The sequence below is a fragment of the Ursus arctos genome, unplaced genomic scaffold (assembly GCF_023065955.2).
Source record: "Ursus arctos isolate Adak ecotype North America unplaced genomic scaffold, UrsArc2.0 scaffold_1, whole genome shotgun sequence".
Taxonomy (NCBI): Eukaryota; Metazoa; Chordata; class Mammalia; order Carnivora; family Ursidae; genus Ursus; species Ursus arctos.
Genome location: NW_026622763.1, coordinates 63277237 through 63297914, shown reverse-complemented (window position 1 = coordinate 63297914; position 20678 = coordinate 63277237). Strand labels below are relative to the sequence as shown.

At 35.1% G+C, this 20678-nt stretch overlaps 1 protein-coding gene across 1 annotated transcript in view; it reads right to left on the bottom strand.

Annotated features, from left to right (window-relative positions):
• Positions 1–20678, bottom strand: part of FSIP2 (fibrous sheath interacting protein 2) — a 93593-nt gene that overhangs the window by 52554 nt on the left and 20361 nt on the right. The window contains exons 9-12 of the mRNA XM_026489544.3: positions 14851–14957; positions 12486–12549; positions 4537–4594; positions 835–871 (exon numbers count right to left, since the gene is read on the bottom strand). Coding sequence (XP_026345329.3) covers positions 835–871; positions 4537–4594; positions 12486–12549; positions 14851–14957 — 266 coding nt within the window. The remainder of the gene's footprint in view (positions 1–834; positions 872–4536; positions 4595–12485; positions 12550–14850; positions 14958–20678) is intronic.

Genomic DNA, 20678 nt, shown 5'->3' with positions numbered 1-20678 from the left:
TTTTCTAATCCACTACAGCACATAAAAACTAAGACATTCAGTATATATTATTTTTCTTATTACCAGAGATACTAAAAAAAATCTACATTGTTACTCTTACACTAGGTGTGAAAGTTTCCAACTTTGATATGTGAAAGAGAGATATTCCTAAAATTTCCTATGTAGTGAAATATAATAATTAGAACCTAGTTTTCAGTTGCTTTCCATTTTAATATTAAAGTGAGATATGTTCTCTTGAGTCAAATCTTAATATTTGCTACACATTCTATGACTTGAGTAAGTGTCCATGTGAAAAAGTATGTCAGAGTATGCGTTGTTCTCCTACACATTTGTCTTTCCTGACTGCTCTGACTAGTTCCAGAGTTGGGTTTTGTAAATTGGACCATCTTATCTGCCTGTTCCAAGTCTCAGCTCATAGGTGACCAGGTACTTTTTTATGTGACAGTCTTAGGTGACCAGGTCCTTCTCACTAAAATGGCTAGAGCCAGACACAAGCCAAGTCTGCATAGCTGTCACTAATGGCTTCCCATGATAAAAGGAGTTTGTGGTATTTGATGCTGTTATGATGACTAGTTCCTTTAATGTCATTCTACACACTTCTGTGTCCATGAAACTCTTTCCTGAAGGGCCAACATTATCTTTTGATAAGAACTTTAGATCACTGCAAAATTTAAGAATTAACTGAAAGTAAACTTTAAAGAAAAAAAAAGTCAGAGATAGACTAATATCAATAGATGATTACTCCTTATTTGATTCACAGATTTTTTTTCTATTATGATACATTAGGAAGTACCATAAATATGTTGCTTTATCAATGGATTTTATGATACATACTTTCTCTTGCAAGCAATTTTGTAGAAGGTTCTGTTCTCTGTAAAGTCAAGAAAGGTTGAGCACTTAGTTATTACCTAGGGTCAAGAATTTATATAACTTTTTCCAAAATTTCTAATCATTGAATCATTTGTTTCTTTCCTTTATATCTGAGAGTTTTTCTACAGAAATTCAAAAGGAAGAATAAACTTTATTTTTTGTCTAATCCCGCCTCCCTAATTTATCCTGCTCCTTTGATCCCCACATACTTTATTGCTTGTAAGAATAGAATTGTAACTACTGTATAAAAAATATATCTATCTACAAAGTCTACTTCTGAGCCACCTTTGCCATGCCTGCTTTGTGGTTCTCTGGGGGAGGACACAGAATTGGAGGGAGTGGGTGGCTTAGTCCTTTCCGTCTGCTAAAAGGCACCATGAGGCAAAGTATTTGACCAGAGCTTTCTGATATCCTTTACTTACCCTTTTAAATCCCATGGTCCCACCTACACTTTCATCAAACAGCAGGAAGGGAATATGTGAATGATTATTCAGTAACTATGGGTTAAAATAATAGGTTCCTAGCCATATGCAATACTAATTTAGATGGAGACCTTTTCTTAGTATGAAAATATTCTATCATGTATTCTAATTAGAATTATTTATCAACACACACTAATGAAATAAAAAAAATAGTTTCTGAATTGTAACAAATAAAAGAAAATAAGAAAAATTATAGAAAAAACAAATAGTAAAACCAGATCAAAGACCATATGATACTTTATAAATTTCAACATGGGCTCTTTTCTTATAATCAGATATATGATACTCTCATACATTTCAATCCTCTTCCTATTTTCTTAAAAGAAAATTGACATTCCTTTTTCATTTTTATAGGCCTGTGCTATACATTGTAACATGCAATTTTTCCCGAAGTCTAAAATTCAATCATGAGAAATAGCAGGACTGAGAATTACATCCTAAATCTTGGCAGAAAAACAAAACAAAACAAAACAGAAACACCCCGTCTTCACTGGTTTCAGCTCAGAAATTAGGCTTGGTAGTAACAACCCATATTTAGACTAAAACCTTTTTGCAGTATGGAACCTGGAGCATGAAAACTGATGTTGGTGACATGTTTTCTATCTTTTGGCCTTGTTTATTTTTTTGGGATCTGGTTTCTCAGGTCAACCTAAGCATAATTTTCTTCTTTTAGACATTCTGCAATCTAACTCTCCCAGATTCATCTTTCTATTTTCTTACATTATACTGTAGGTGCCATATGGAACTCAAGGAGTCCAATCTATTGACTGATAACTGTCCCCAACAGGGTGTCTGCCCCAAAGGCATGTATATAGATCCAAACAAAGAGTAAAGACCTAAGAATAAAATTGACCAAATAACAGAAAGCTTTAATGAAGACCCCTTTGAACAATTGTGATAACCAGATAAAGTATATCAGTGAAAAAGGCAGAGGAAGGAGCTCTGAAAACTTCTCCATAAAAGCAATGGGAAAACTGGCAAAATTTTTTTTTTTATAATTTCATAGTAAATGTTTTTATAGTCATTTTTTTCAGTTTTCTGAGCTCTGAAAATTAACCAAAGGCTTTCAGCATTCCAGAGAATGTTTATTCAAGAAAAATGGTTGATCTAGGTAAAAACAGTGAGCTTTGTGGGGTTTTAACTTGCCTTATTTCTATCCCCTTTCTCCAGCTCTATGGTATCCTTTAAAAACATCTTCCAATCACAGGGGCATGGCTTTGTTCATTGTAGTATCTGCCTAACATTTTAACATATGTTTTGAACATAGTAGTTTCTTAATACATGTTTGATAAATAAATTCCCATTTAAAGTCTTTTGGATCTAGGCCTACTCTCTACTACAATATGAAGCCTTTGTGCAGGTCGCTAGTGGACTTGTAGAACTGGTTCCTGATTTCTCGCCTTCAATTTTTCTTATATATTTCTGTCAGAGTTGTCTATCATGCATGTTATTATGACCACTACATTCCCCCTCCAAACCATCAGAGTGCCACCCATTAAATAAACTAAATTCCTGACCACAGTCTGTATAGCTGCAGACTTCCTGCCTTCTTCACTCTGTTACTCCTTATGTCTTCCATCCCAATAATATGGACTTACTCATTATCTAAGTGCAGTACATAATTATTGCAACTCTGTTTACCCTCGTTGCTATGGTATTTGCTTTGTCTTCATTCTCTTGGTCCTGAATTTCCATGTCTATTTTATAAAACTTTCTGTATGCCTTTTATATTAACATTAGAAAAAAAAATAGAACTAAACAATAGAAGAAAGAGAGGGAAGATGAGGTGGACAGTAGATCAGATGTGATGATTCTATCGTAAAGTCTTAGGAAATCTGGAGTTAAATCAGAACAAGAGGGATGTTATATGTGTATGATGGGCAGGGTCAGACTGGAAAGTATTGTTAGTTGTGTTTTATTTATACTCTGACCTGAGGTTAGGATGGGTATGTGAACCTAAAAGTATTTTATTCCTGTCATTTTGGGAGGGACTGGTGAAGAAGCTCCAGGCCATGCCTAAAGTTAATCATCTTAGCTGAGCTAAGATTTTTAATGAAAGAGTAGCCAAAATATTTGCTATGAAAGATTCAAATAATTCTCTAGTTCTGTAATCTTGGGTGGGAGAAAACGAAGAGGCAGGAATTAGGACTTTATTATGAGCCTATTCTAACCTGTTTAATGAGGAGGCAAGTATTTATATTTCCAATAAATAAAAATGTATTTATTCAACAAATAAAATAAAAATAGTCATTATTTACACATGATCATCATTCCTCCACTTTGTACATTAAACTGAACTCGTCAGTTTTCCTCTTTCTGCATCTGTTACAGTGCTACATATCCTATGAATTCTCAGTAAGTCAGTTGACAGCCATCAGTCCTAATCAAGATACTTCCTCCAAAGAAGTTTGATCTGAAATTTTGATACCATTTACCACCACACATCACTTAAGTTTGACCCACCATTTTCATAGGGATTTGGGGTTTCTAAAGTATATCCTGGACATTATTTGGCATATAACCTTTTTAAGAAGGTGATAATATTGGGTCTAAAATAATAGTTTTTTTTTCTCCCTAGAGTTGAGAAAACCATACATAACCAGCAACAGAATAGGTGGCCATTGAGGTTTGAGGAATGAAAATCCCTCAGCACCCCCCCCCCCCCAAATTTCTTCTCCAGAGACTTCCAATTTCTATCATCAGAGGATATTTTTGGGATTATACTGCAAATACCCTTTAGGAGAAGAATAATTGGTTAAGTCATCAATATTTGCAGTAAACTAACTTACCATCCTTGGGAAGCCAATAATCTCAAAAGGCCTAAGAAATGGTAAATGTTTCAAAGGAGATAAAAGCAAAGGAACAAAGTCCAGATGCTGGAAATCTCTTGAAGAGGAGGAATTATGGTAGGATATACTTGAATGTGGCATGAAGACTCTGAAGTGAGGGGGGAAGTGTAGAACCACAGTGGGGATAAAGAAACAGAGAAGGAAGAGGAAAAGCATTCGCTTTGTCTGCCTTACAATTTAAGCTTAATGCTGAGAGTTTGCAAAAGACAGAAGTTTCACTAAATCCAAGTAAAACTACTAGAGGATTCTATGTAATCATTTGCTTTTTCAATAGCACTCATGTAATTATTAAAATATTAATTTATATTTACACATTAATTTTCTTAGATACTTACGTATTTGAGAAAGCATGAGAAGGGAAAGTACCCTGCGCTGTGGCATGAACCTGAGGTCCTATTTATTAGAAAAAGAAAACTGTAATTAGTTTGTATTCTTCCCCAGCAACTTGTAAAATGGAAATTAATATCCTCTAGTAGATCTTTATTCTTTGGTACTATCTTGTTTAAAACCCTCCAGAGATTCTCCAAAATGAAGCCCAAATTCCTTAGGAAGGCATAAAATATATCATACAATTTGATGTTCTCACTTACCTCTGCAGTGTCTGCTTTGTCTAGTCTCTATCCATTCATACATATTCTATGGTCCATAGACACAGAATGACTTAATTTGCTAAATATATCATGTTTTCCACACCTCTGGGCCTTTGTTTTTGCCATTTCCTTTGTCTGGAGCACCCTATGCCTTCTTTTTAATTTCTCATCTTTTAGGCTTCATTCAGTTTGTATGAATTCCACTAGAAAGCCTTGCCTAAGTGAATGAATATCCTTCTTTAGTGCTCCTGAAGCATTCTACACGTTTCTGCTACAAAACTCATATCATAATTAAATGTTTACTCTTCTGTCTTTCTGACTATGACATAAATTTACCACTATACCCACAGCATTTAACACACAATAAGTATTCAGTAACATTTGTTGAATCCATTATTTAATTAAAATGTTCCTCAACATTTATTCATTGTTTTGTCTGCCATTAATCTTCTCCTACTTGAATATTATCTAACTTGATTTGTATATAATCCAGCAAGATTCTATTGTTGAGTTTTGGTAAATACTTGGGATTGAAGTGATATAGGAAGTCTTTCTGCAGTACGTTTCTAAAGGCATATTGAATTGGTGTATGTCAATTATGTGAACACAAATGAATGAAAGTTTTAGACAAAAAGATTGCCCTAATTTCAGAAAGTAGTATTAGTAATTAGAACTAGTTAAAGTTAAGTTTAAATGGTAACTCTTGTTTCTTCCAGCAAACGAGTAACCGATAGGTACTAACGATGTGTATAAAAAGTCTTAGTTAACTCCTGTGAAGCTTTCGGAGTTTGTTTTTGTAGATACGTTTTTGTATATGTTCAGTTTGGTAGAAGTAACTGGAATTAAGAGTGCACAGATCTGAGAAATTAAGTGTGAAGACAATACTATTTTAAAAGCAAAGTAAAAAACCAAAAAGCTTTTCTGTTTCCATTAACATGCTGGAGTAGATATCTAAAAAATTTGCCTAGAATTCTATATAAATCATTAAGCCCACCCTCTAAAAAGCAGCTAAGCTTTCAAACACATTAAAAGCAATCTTTGACAGTAAAATATTTGGAGTAACACAAATCTAGAGTGGTAAGCAAGTTTTGAAGTTGATGTTTGCTCTATGAGCATTGGCAATACCTACAAACAAAATGGGGAATCAAAACTAAGTAAGAGCCTCTAAAAATATACTGGATGCCAAAGAGTTATACCCTTTGTTGAAGAGTTGTCTGAAAAAAAAAACAACAAAAAAACCCCAAAAAACAAAAAACAACTCATGCCACAGATGTAGCAGCACAAATAAACTATGTCTTGGCTTCAGCTATGGATAGAGGAAGAAGAGGAAAAAAAATAAAAATCTCTCTTAAGAGATAATCTGTCATTATGAATTCCTATATGACTTTGAGGTTCAAATCTATCATATGGTCATAAAACTCCAAGTGGGAAATTAATGTAAAATGAACCTGTATCTTAACCTCTTCCAAATGCCTAGCAGAAGCATATGGAAAATTTTTAACCTGCTTTATAGGGGTATAATTGGTATTCAAAGAACTGCACCTATTTAATGTGTTGAATTTGAGTTTCTATAGAGCAACACATACTATCCAAATACAGAATTCCCAATGGTACATTTCTGTCAAAAATGAGCTCTATATAACAGTAATTCCCCCCCACACACACACACACAGACAAATATGAAGAAACAAATCCCCACGACTGTTAGCAGGGAAAAAAAAAGCATTAGAATTAAACATCAATGATTTCAGATATTTGAATTACCAGATATAGAATATTTAAAAAGTGCATCTTATATGTTTAAATATATAAAGAAGGGATTGGAAAACAGGAATGGAACAAGAACTTATCAAAAAAGTCCAGTCAAATTTGAAAAATAACTATTCAGAAATTTATATATATATATATATATATATATATATATATATATATATATATATATATTTGCACATAGATATAGAATGTTTGTTAAATCAGAGAAATTTCAAAACACATTGAATTGATAAAATAGTAAATTAGATAAACTGAAGAAAGAATTGGTGATTTGGAGGGCAAATTTGAAGAAATTAACCAGAATGCAGCTCAGAGAAATGGAAAATATGGTAGTTGCTAAAATGTAGAAGAGAAAAAGGAGATCTAAATATACATAACTGGAGTTTTAGAAGAAAATAATAAAGAAAGTGGGGAGAGGCAATACAGGAAAGAAAAATAGCCGAAACTTGTCCAGAACTGTTCACCATAATAATACTAACGAAAAACAAAGGAAAGACCTTAAAAGCAGACTGAAGTGTGTGTGGATAGGGGAGGGGGAGAATCATTTATTCAGGAATTATTAAATTGAGAAAAAAATAGAACACTTAAGTAAAATAATATCTTTAAGTTCTGAGAAAAAATAACTGTCCTCAAGAACTTGTATACCCAGCCATAATTATATCCCAGAACATGGTAAAATAGAGTTTTATCAAACAAAATCTGAGGATTTACTCCCCAAATACATTCACTACTGACATTTCTAAAGAATGGATTTACTTTAGGAAGAATGAAGGTGATTCTAGAAAGTATGAAATGCAAAAAGGAATGGTGAACAAAAAAATATTGGTAAACATGGACAAATATAAACAAAACCTGACTGTATAAAAACAGAATTTTAATTTAGCTAGTAAAAAAGCCACAGCTAAATTATTGGTTAAATATGATATGAGATAGTGAACTAGAAGTTAATTATTTTAACTTTGACTTTTACTTTAAGCTTACATGCAAAATCCAAAGGTAATTGTCAAAAGGTATATACACAGCATATTTAAAAATAAGCTTAGGAGAGGCAAGATGGCAGAGGAGTAGGGAACTCTATTTCAACTGGTCCTCTGAATTTAGCTGGATATCTACGAAACCATTCTGAACACCCACAAAATCAGGCTGAAATGTAACATATATCTGGATCTCTACAAGCAGAAAATCTCTGGCAGTTGCAAGGTATGAAGGGCAGAGCCATGATTCTGAGGGCAGATAGCGGAAAATAAACAGAAGGGGGAGGGAGCCACCATAAGCTGGTGCTGGGAAGATGATATAACACCAGAGTGCAAAAGTGTCCTACACTGGGATCAGGCATAGACTTGCAGACTGGTAGCAGCAGGGAAAGGACTTTAGAGCAGCTCCCAGACAGGCTCCAGGAGCTCTGGGTGTGCACACAAAGCTGGGAGGCTCCCAGTTTTAGAAGCACAAAGGGCAGAGACATGCCCAGCCCTGGGATCGACCTCTGGGAGAGTTGCTGTGGGATGCACCACCAGGGAGTCCGCGGTTTTTAGCAGCGCAGACAGAAATAGAGACTGTGTGTCCTGGAGAGCTCAGTGAAGAGCAGACTATAGTTTCTCTGCTCTGGGTCAGAGGTTTGGGTGCAGTCATTTCTGCTCTGACTCTCAGAAAAGACAGAAGAGACACGGAAAGCCACCAGAGAACAAAACCTCAAAAAAACAGTTTCCACTGAGCACTCCCCCGCCCCCAACAGGGGGCAGGGCAGCTCTGCCCAAGCAGGGCTGCATGAGTAAAAGTGCAGCAAACCCCTCCTCCAGAAGACAGGCTGGAAGAAAAAGAGGACGACAACCCTAGGGTCCCTATAAAACGGGTGCATCTTGCTTGGGTCATGGTTAATACTTTGAACTCTGTACATTCCCTCGACCACCCCTCAACAGAATGACTAAGAGGAGGAACCCCCAACAAAGAAAAGAATCAGACACTATGGTCTCAGCCACAGACCTAATGGGTATGGATATAAGCAAGATGTCAGAGACAGACTGCAGAATAGCAATTATGAAGTTGATATCTAGGCTTGAAAAAATTATTAATGACAATATAGAATCTCTAAAGGCAGAAATGAGATCTAATCAGGCCAAACCTAAAAATGCTATGAATGAGATGCAGTCTAAACAGGATACTCTGACAGCCAGGATAAATGAAGCTGAGAATGAATTAGTGAGCTAGAAGATAGATGATAGAAAAGAAGGAAGCCCAAGAGGCCTGGGATAAACTCCTGAAAGCCGAAGAGATCAGACTGAGAGAGATCAATGACACCATGAAATGCTCCAATGTCAGAGTTATTGGGATCCCTGAGGGGGTAGAGAGAAAGAGAGGACTAGAAGATATATTTGAGCAAACTGTAGCTGAGAACTTCCATAATCTGGGGAATGAAACAAGCATTTGTGTCCAAGAGGCAGAGAGGACCACTCCCAAGATCAAGGAGAAAGATCAACACCCTGGCATATAATAGTAAAAGTTGCAAATCTTAGAACCAAGGAAGAAATCCTGAAAGCAGCTAGGGGGAAAAGATTTCTTAGGTATGGAGGGAGAAACATCAAAATAATGTCAGACCTGTCCACAGAGACCTGGAAAGCCAGAAAGGGCTGGCAAGGTATATTCAGGATACTAAGTGAGAAGAACATGCACCCAAGGATTCTTTATCCAGCAAGGCTGCCATTCAGAATGGGTGGATGGAGAGACAAGGAGTTTCCAGGACCAGCAGAAACTGAAAGAATATGTGACCACCAACCAGGCCCTGCAAGAAATATTAAGGGGAGTTCTATAAAAGAAGAAAGACCCCAAGAGTAGTATAGAACAGAAATTTACAGAGACCGTCTATAGAAACAGGGACTTCACAAGCAACAGGATGGCGCTAAAATTGTATCTTTCAATAGTCACTCTCAATGTGAATGGCTTAAATGCTCCCATGAAACAGCACAGGATTGCAGATTGGATAAAAAGACATGACCCATCCATATGCTGTCTACAAGAGACTCATTTTGAACCTAAAGATATATCCAGACTGAAAGTGAGGGGATGGAGAATCATTATCATGCCAACACACCTCGAAAGAAAGTGGGGGTAGCAATTCTCATATCAGACACATTAGACTTTAAGCTAAAGACTGTAGTAAGAGATACAGAGGGACACTGTATCATTCCTAAAGGGTCTATCCAACAAGAAGATCTAATAGTTGTAAATATCTATGCCCCCAACATGGGAGCAGCCAACTACATAAGCCAACTGTTAACCAAAATAAAGAATCATGTTGATAATAATACTTTAGTAGTAGGAGACCTCAACACTCCACTCTCAGCAATGGACAGATCATCTAAGCAGAAGATCAACAAAGAAACAAGAGCTTTGAATGACACATTGGACTAGATGGACTTCAGAGATATATACAGACCATTCCACCCTAAAACAACAGAATACTTATTCTTCTCAAACGCACATGCAACTTTCTCCAGAATAGACCATAAGAAATAACATGGAGGGCATTAGGGGAACAACGGGAAAACTGAAGGGGGGGAAATCATAGTGGGAGACGAACCATGAGAGATTATTGACTCTGGGAAAAAATCTGAGGGTTTCAGAAAGGAAGAGGTGTGGGGGGATGAGGTAGCCTGGTGATGGGTATTAAGGAGGGGATGTGTTACAATGAACACTGGGTGTTATACGCAAATAATGAATCATGGAACACTACATCAAAAACTAATGATGTACTCTATGATGACTTACATAACATAATAAAAAAATAAGTTTAATACTCTGAAAGAAAGCAAGAAAGGAGAAATTAAAGGAAAATATAAAAAAGCAGAAAAAAGCAAAAGCACCAATAAGGCAGTAAAAATCTTCCAAAGGTTGGAATTAACATAAATATAAATGGCTTAAATTCAATTAAAAGTCAATTTCCAAGACTCAATAAAAATAAAACAAGATGATGCAGGTGTGGAGGGTTTACAAAAGCCACATCTATACACAAAAAGATACTAAGACTGAAAGCTGATATAGCTGTATTAGTATCAGACCTACTAAATTTGAGACAAAAAAATCAATTATGATAAAGATCATACATAATAATAAAAAACTCAATTTTACACCTGAAGCTAATTTTACACTGTATGTTAACAACTAAAATTTAAATTAAAAAATTAAAAAACCCTCAATTCACCATGATGTCCCGGCTGTGGACAATAAAATGAAATAAAATTTAAAATGGACAGAACCACATGGAAGAGTTGATAAACTAATCATTCCCAATGATTTTTAGAACAGAGTAAATAAAAGTAAGTATACAGAATATTTGAACTATACAATTCAACATCTTGATTGAATGGAAATATTTAGAACATGGCACCACAAAATTGATAATATTTATTATTTTCAACCACACAGAACATGTAAAAAATTAATCATGTGTGCTAAGCCAATAAAGCAATTCTGCAGATATTTTAAAAATCTGGTACCATAAAGGCCATGCTGTCAGTCCACAAAGCAATTAAATTGGAAATCAATAACAAAAAGGAAACTAGATATCCAATATACTTGAAAATTTAAAACTAACTTATAAATACAAAATAATACAAAATTGAAATTTAGATATGATTTAGAAAAAAATGAAAATATTGCACATTAAGTTTTAGAGTACATTTCAAAATCTCATATATCACCAATTAAGTGCCACACACTACTCTAAGCACTTTTACAAATCTTAACTTATTGAATTACCATAATCATGAATGATGTACTATTACTGTTCATGTAACAGCACTCCAGCCAGTCTTAGAGTTAGCTTGCTTCAAGTTAACACACGCCTTGCTTACTGACCTAAGGTCCTTGATCTGTAACAGAACTAATTTACTTTCTTTGAGATCTGCAGACCACTGGCCTTGGGAAGTGAAGGACCAGAACATTCCCAGGCCACAGAGGCCAGAAATCAGTTTGAAGCCACCTGGACTCTGATTAGCCCAACAATCTTTTAGCAAAATGTTTTTCTTTTTTAAGGTCACACAGTGACTTTACTGACCTCTCTTTGTGCATCTGTAGACCTTGCCCTTCTTTGCGGAAAGAACAGAGTAGTCTTGCAGAACCCCTGGGTACCAAGGAACCAGACCTTCTTGCACAACCCCCACCCTGGACAGGAAAGAACTAGAACTTCTTGCACAACTTCTGAGCTCCAAGACAACTGTAACTGGCATCATCAAATCTGCAGGTAATCAAAAAATGTAACAGACTACTGCACTCCCTTAACTGATTAAAACCCTTTAAAAATCTTATGGCCAGGCAAAAACCTCAGACAAGAGTCTGCCTCTCTCCAGATTTCTGGCCTCCCGAATAAAGCTCAAATTCCTTTCCAATCAAAAGTCATCTCTTGGTTGGCCTTTCCAGAGATGGGCAGGGAATTTGGGTTAGATAACATTCTCATTTTATAGCTGAAAAAACCAAGGAACAAAGAAATTAAATAACTTGGTCAGACATAAATTTTTAGTATTGGAGTGTGGATTCAATTAAAGTAGTCTTGCCAGAATATATGTTTCTACTTATTATGCTATACTGCCTTCTTATAATCTGATCCATGTGGATAGGATACATGATAACTTTATGCCAAGAAATTTGAAAATTTAGATGAATAAACTTTATTCAAAATTGTAACTTGTGAAAACAAACATAGAAAGAAACAAAATATATAGTCTCAAATCTAACTGAATCTGTAGTTTTAAATTTTTTCTCACTAAGAGAGCCAGGACCAGGTTAAATATTTTGCCAGTGATTTGTACCAAACATTCAAAGAATATTTAGCACCACACTAGGCATGAAGCAGGAGCTCAATAAATGTTAGTTGAAAAAGTGAATTAAGAGATTGCATAACTTACTCAATAGCTGTTACTGATGTTTACCTGGTTCGCAGAAGTAGCTTGATCTCTTGTTTGATCTTTCATTCCAATCAGCATTTATCTCCTTCTACATAATTCAAACAACAAAACAAACATCCTCAAAGGATTTTTTCCCCCCAGGATTTGAACATCAACTATTACTTATATATTTAAAATACAGAAATTTTAGGATTTTGAACTTCTCTTAAATGTCAGTTTTTTTAGAAATGCACACATTTTTTGATGTTTATGTTTAATCTATTTACAGAATTTAAAAGTTCACAGTTGTATCATGGGAGGTCCACAAGACCTCCCACACATTTGGTGATTTGCTAAAGCTCATGGGACTCAGAATATAGTTGTACTCACATCTAAGATTTATTACAGTAAAAGGATACACTAAAGGATAAAGAATGGGCAAAGACATAGGCTGAGTCTGGAAAAATCCATGCATAGTTTTTCTTATGCTCTCTCTTCCTGTGAGAGGACACACTTAAGCATGCTCTTTTCTCCAGGAATTAAAAAAAAAAAAAAATCCAGTAACATGTACAGTGTTTCTGCCTAGAGAAATCCATTAGAAACTCAGCATGCAAAGTCCTTATTGAAAGCTGGTCATAATGACACCCTCTGTCTTAGTGCATATCAAAATTCTAGCCTCCTAAAAAGAAATCATATGTTCAGCAAAAATCACATTATTTGCAATGTAGTGCACCATCCATTCAGCTAGGGAAAGTTCCATATCACTTAGGGAATGTTATGAAAGCTAACTTCCCCAACACTAGCCAAAGGGCAATGTTGAAAGCAGCCCCCCCCCCTTTTTTTGATGTTCTGACTTTTTTATTTGCTCATTTTTCCATATGAACTTCAAAACATCTAGGTAGTACTTTTTTATTTTATTTTTTATAAAAATTTTTTATTATGTTATGTTAGTTACCATACAGTACATCCCAAGTTTTTGATGTAAAGTTCCATGATTCATTACTTGGTGATGGGTATTATGGAGGGCACATATTGCATGGTGCACTGGGTGTTATACACAAGTAATGAAAGCAGGCCCTTCTAAAGACAGCAGTCTCAAGTCTGCTATGCTAACTCTTTCCTACACATAGTATTCACTGGCATTGTAAAAATTTCTGTGAAATGCACTGATTAGTAAGTAAGCTAATGAACTCAGTGGGACAAAAGAATAGGTGTGATTTTTAACAAAGCTACAAGAGCAGAAAAGTTTAAGTAGAGCTGGAGCAGAGAACAGGTTCTCTGAATACAGAGGATGTGGTTCTCTAGACTTGTTCAAGAACTCAACATGCTCAGGGAGGTAAATCCAGTGAAATAATAGGCTTCTTTTTTTGTCCCCCAGGTCTGAGAGTTGAACATAGGCCACTAGAAATACATTTCCTGACAGTGGTAGGCTGTGTACATGTTGGAAGCAGAATGTAACACTTAGTATAATAAAATGGCCATACTATTTCTCATAATATATTAGTAATTTGTGGACATTTGGTACTGATTTGAGATCAAGATAGGTGGCAAATTTAATAATACACACATTAACCAAAAAAAGGTCAGTAATAAAATTTAGATACTGTTTTTACAGGAGTTTTTTTTGTTGCTTGTTTGTTTCTCTTTTAGTAAAGGACATAGCTTTTGCAATCTGTTGGACAATATGAGGATTTTAAATATTGAAGTTGTTAAGAAATTTTTTTTGACTCTTAGCATACTTAAAATGGATATTGACATAGTAGAACACTGAACTGTAAAATGTTTATAATGAAACTGAACTACAGAGAAGCATAGTATGGTATTTTAGAAGTTATGTGTAATGTAGTCTTGTCAATTATTATGCATTAGAAGAAAAGAAAATGATGCCACTTCCTACCCTAGTCAAGTAGAATTCATTTGGAAAGAACTTAATAAATTACCACTTACAAATCATGTTAACTCTTTAGCACGGTTGAACAGTTAACACAGTACTACTAATGGAATGGATGATGTGGTTTTGACTTCTAATCTAATTTATATCAGAAGACATACCCTGAATCTTTGCTGGTAACTTTTCAATAGCAGGAAACTGATGGGCGGTCAAGAGCCAAGAGGACAGATAACATGGCTGTCTCTGAACAGTCCATCAGTAGTCGTCAAATCCCAATCAAAGGCCAAATTGGTACTTCCTCTGAAGGCTTCAGGTATGTACTGTGAACTACAATGTTGTAGCCTGTATTTAGAAAGATTATCCTAGGGCTATTAAAATTTTGTTATGATATGACTAATTTCAGGGAGTGAAGCAGTTTGGCATGGTCACTTCACGAAGAAAATTTTTATACCAATGCTGATTATAAAATTGTATCTCATTTATTCCACTTGCATTTAGAGCAAAAGAAATATTATATACCTCATCTTTTGGAGGATCCAAGTAAGACTGTGAAGATTTTGGACAATTTCTTGTGGGTGAAAGTTGGGGTGAAATAACTGAATTTTGAGTTGAGATGTATGCAGCTCCTAGAGAAAGAAGAGATAATTTTACATATGAGAAGATCATATTTCTGGAGTACGGGTGAATGCTAATGAATGTATTTGATCCAGTGCTCTCTCTGCTGAGCTGCCACAGTGACTGAATTACCACAATTAGGGATATATTTGAGTTAAGGAAGTATCTCCAAGAATAACATGACCTTTTTAAATGTTCACTGGCTACAAATTTCCAGTGGTTTACCATTGCCCTTAGAGACAAATCTGAAATCCTTAACCTCTAATCCCAATTTATTTAATATTATGCCAGCTTAATCCCTATAATTAAACACAGACCACTGCCAGAATTAATTGTTTTCATTTCATTCAGTTTGCAATGGAAGACCACTCACTACTTGGATAGGGGAATAACCAAAGCTGTGTTTTAGGAAGAATGTTTTCAAAGTAAAATTTATGGTGGATTAAAAAGAGGAGGAAGAAATGGAGGAAGGTTATCGAAATAGTCAAGGATGAAGGAAATAAGGGTAGAAGCTGTGGGAATAAAAAAAAAGAAAGGGGCAGAAGAAATTAAGGAGGTAGATTAGACAGAAAGTGGTAACTTTGGGACACAAATACAAAAAAGAAGAGTCAAAGATAACTCACATTTTGCACCTGGGTAAAAACAGAAGAAAGATCAGGAAGATGATGAGTTTGATATTATTGAATTTGAGGTGATCATTGGCCACTGGATGGAGGTGTCTAATATTTTATATATATATATATATACACACACACACACACACACACATATGTATATGGGATATGCATGGAAGTATTTTTTAGTGACTTCCAGAAATCTAACAAGGCACAGAAAAAAAATAGCTAATATATAGTCCATTGAAGGGGAGATGGGAAATAAGATGATTATCTATGGAGAATTGATGACAGTGGAGTATGGGGACTTTGCTGGAGACAGTTCTCTGTACTGTACCTTACTGAATACCAATATATCAGTAATGTGCTGTAGCACTATAAACAGCCACAGCAGGGACCCTAACTTTTCCACACCTTACAAAATTTAAAAGCCATCCTCATCAAGCAATCACTGAAATATATGAGCCAATTATAATATCCATATTTATAAATAATTTTATACCATGCCTTACTTTCCAAAATAACCATGGTTTTTATAATCAGGTAAAACAACTTGAAAAACTATATGATAAAATCATGATTATGAACATAACAAAATAACAATTATGACTGTTTTTCACTTTCTTACCTCTATCATCAAAAGCACTTGATTTTCTAGTTACTCTGTCTTTCTATATGGTACATTAAAGAGAAAAACATTCATTAGCAACTGTACTTCTAAAAAGAAATTTTGCCTCTATCAATCAACCAAATTTATAAAAATTTCCCCCTATTTATCCCTTAACTTTCACAGGAAAATTGTCTCAGGGAAAATATGTATTAACAACCTTCTAGAATATCTTCTTTAGGGATCTCAAATTTAATTAGTTTAAAATCGAGTTGAATATGTAGCAATGTACAGTTGTTCCTTTTCTAATATTCCATATTTTGTTTAAAGGGATAGTAATCCATTCAATTGGTTGGTTCTAAAAAGTTTAGAGTCATTCAGTCTGGAAATAAATATAACCCATTCCAGTCCAGCCTACAGCTTAGCAAACACATTTCTCAAAATTTTATTTTGATTTTGAGAACATCATTTCATTGTGATAACATTTTTCTGTGTCTGTCTGTCCCATCAGGCAATGGGTCCTCAAGGGGAGTGATTATGTTTTATTCATCTTATTATCTTATGTATCCCAATTTCCTAATTTTCCCTTCCTTCTGGTTCAGCACGGGGCTTGGCCAGCAATAGATGTTCAATAAATTTTAGCTATTATTATTGCAATTGCTAAATGTTTGGATTAGTTTCTGCTAAATTACATAGTGACTCAATATTCCGAGGGAAAGATCTGGCTTCACGAATAGACTCTAATATCCTTAGCCAATCAGTATCATGCTAGTGAAGGAGATAGGTCATAGAAGTGAAAAATTAACTAGATAAATAGTCACCATTCAAAAGTTCGAAACAGAATTTTATACCTTTTGTTCAGTACCATTAACTTGCACTTCTGACTGGCCAGCTGAAGTTGCTGGTTTTTTGACAGCAGTCTTTGAACTACTGAAAGATTGATAAATAACATTTGCTGCAGGTCCTAAAAGTAAATGAGAAACACCATAGTTTTTTTTTTTTTAACAACCCGTTGTAGTGTAATTGAAATACAACAAATTATACTTATTTAAATTGAATGTTTCTTTCAATTTTAAAATATGTCTAAAACTCTGAAGCTATCACTGCAATCAAAATAACTTTTCCAATACCACTAAAACTTTTTCATCCCCTGAGAAGTGTTTTTATTACATGGATACATCACAATTTTTTTTCCACTTACCTCCTATTTGGGTTGTTTCCATTTTGGCCTCTCACAAACTTTTATGAACTTTCATGTATAAGTCACTGTGTGGACAGGTTTTCATTTCTATTGGGTAAATACCTAGTAGTGGAATGACTGGATCATATGGTAAATATAGGTTTAGCTTTTAAGAAACACCACACTGTTTTCCAAAGTGGCTATACCTTTTACATACCATTCAGCAACGCATCAGAGTTTCAATTCTTTCACATCCTTATCCACATTTAGTAAGCAGAAGAAAGAAAATAGTAAAGATCAAAGTGAAAAATGAAAGAAATAGAAAAAAGAGAATAATGAACCTAATAGCTGATTCTTTGAAAACTTCAATAAAAGTGATAAGCCAGATTGACCAGGAAAAAGAGAAGACACAATTTTCAGCATCAGGAAAATTAGAGATAATAGCACAACAAAAGTCTATAGATAATACTAAAAATAATAACAAAGGAATATTATGAAAAATGTATGGCAGTAAGTTTAAAAATTTACATACAAATGACAGATTCTTTGAAAAACACAAACTAATCTCATTCATGAATAAATAGATGATATGAAGAACTACATATCTATTAAAGAAATTGAATATGTTAAAAACATCTCCAGAAAGAAAGCTCCAGGCTCAAAGAACTTCATTTCTGAATTATACCTAATATCTAAGGGAAAAAATCACACAAATTCCACACAAACACTTCCAGAAAATTGAAGAGGAATGAACTTCTCTCCCAACTCATACTTTGGGATCAAGATCACTTTGATACCAAAATCATTAAAAGACACTACAAGAAAAGAAAACCTCAGTCAACATCCACCCATTAACAAAGATACAAAAATTATAAATAAAATAAATTCAATCTAACAATATATGATAAAGATAATATATAATGAATAAGATTAATCCCTAGAATGCAGAACTGGTTTAACATTTAACATTAAAAATAAGTCAAAGTGATTTACAGAATTAAAAGAAAAAAGAAAATTAGATGATTATCTCAAAGATGCAGGGAAAAATATGATAAAGTTCAGTACCCATTCATTATAAAACCTCTTCGTGAACTAAGAATATGAGGATGTGTCCTTCCACTGATAAAAGCTATCTTCAGATCTTTAGAGTTGATACTCTAATTTATATTGATCACTTTTGCTTAAGGTTTTGAAACAAGATTAAGATGTATACAACACCATTTTATTCAATACTACCCTGGAGATGCTAGCCAGCAAGAAAAAGGAAACGAAAAGTGAGTCCAAATAAATCCCCGCACACTATGTTGTACAAACTAGAAAGCTCATTCTAAAACTTATATGGAGATACAAAGGCCCTACAATAAGCAAGTCAGCCCTGAAGAACCAGGAATGTTAGAGAACTCAAACTGCCAAATTTCAAGACTTATTACAAAGCCATAGTAATTAAAAGAACACTGTATTCATGTAAGAACAAATAGATAAATAAAACAGGAGACTTTCCACAAATAAGTCTGTCTGTATATTTATCATCGATATATGTTTGCTCTATCTTTGCAAAAAATGCCAGTAAAAGTCAATGATGTTGAAGCAGTTGAGTGTGTACAAGATAAGCTTGAATAATCCTGTCTTCCCAGATAGGAAGGAAGCTATCAAAAATCGCTAGGGTTATATCACAAAGGACTCAAGAATTATCCTAAAGGAAGATCCCACTAGCCAAAGCTATCAAAATTTCAACATTGCTAAACACAGTAACAGAATTGTATTGAGGCACATTGAATTTATTTAAATCTATAAATTCATAACTATACAAAAGAAAACTAGTTGCTCACTGTTGGAGGATTCTACTGAAACAATTTACTATTTTGAAAACTGATAAATGATGGTAAAATATTAAACATCAGTCTGCTTTTCTGAAGTATCCTGTACCACATTGTAACCAAATAATAGATAAGAGGAAGTTTATTTTATACAAGTATTCCAGTTAATCTATGAGGAAGGAATGATAGAATTAAAATATCCCAGCTTTGCAACATTTAATTCATGGATTTAGGCCCTGAACATAAATCACTGCTAATATTACAAAGAGAAAGAAAAAGAGATATTATACACCACCTGATGGAATGACTAACCACCATCTATGAATCAGTCTTGTTAGAGAAACTGAACCTGCAGAATGGCTGCATAAGAAAGCCCTGACTTCGCCTCCTCCCTTGGGCCCACTAAATCTCCAGTTACACCTAGAACAACTCTCTCTGAAAAAGAGACATAAAAAGGCCACATCCAGTTGAAAGGAGAGGCAGAGGTGTGGTCTAGCTGAAAACCCCACCCCCAGTGCAGCAAGCCACAGGTTTAGAGAGATTTCACAAATATGGAGCACATCCCTGAGTTTGAACTTCTTAATCCTTGGGACCTGCACTGGAAAGACGAGCCCCAAACATTTGGCTTTAAAAATCAACATGGCTTATGTCCAGGAGATTCAAAGGGTATTAGGAAACTGACATTGATCATAGAGGGCTTGCGCACAGACTACTTACCTGAGACTCAGCACGAAAGCAGCAGGCTGAAGAGCACTTAGACCATACATGAAGGAGATCCACTGGCTATTCTTAAAGCACTGCTGAACAGGCAGAAGTCTTCCAACTCTCTCCAGGGAAGGAGGTGCTGGTTGGTGCCAGCACTCTTCTACCTCGCTAAGTGCTGGCAATGCCAAATGCCATTTTTTATTCTCTTTACCCTGTTAGTGCTGCTCCTGTGGCTCTGTCCCACTAAAGCCAGTGAGTGGGCTTGCCTGCCCCAATGCTCCCCTGTGGCCCTGCCAAAGCCAGCAAGTACACGTAGTTCACAGGAGACACCCTTTGAATTCCTTTCTCTGGTGGCCAAGGGGCTCTGTGTTTTGGGGCCCCATGTGACTGAAACAATCAGAGAGACAGTTCTTGGCAGAATGCTGCACAGACAACAGGTGAAACACACCCCCAGTCTTCTTTTGACCACTCCCTTAAGACTGGGAGAGAGAGTTGTTTTGCCTCATACATAGAAGCAGAGAATCAAGCAAAATGAGGAAAGTTGGGGGGGATGTATTCCAAATTAAAGAACAAGAAAAGCCACCAAAGAAAATTTTAATGAAACAGAGATAAGTAATTTACCTGATAAAGAGTTCAAAATTACAGTCATAAAGATGCTCATGGATCTTGAGAGAAGAATGGGTAAACACAGAGAAATCAACCAAGAGAGAGAAAATATAAGACAGTGCCAAACATTATTAAGTCATAGAGCTGAAGAGTACAATAACTGAAATGAAAAAGACCCTACAGGGGTTCAACAGCACACTGGA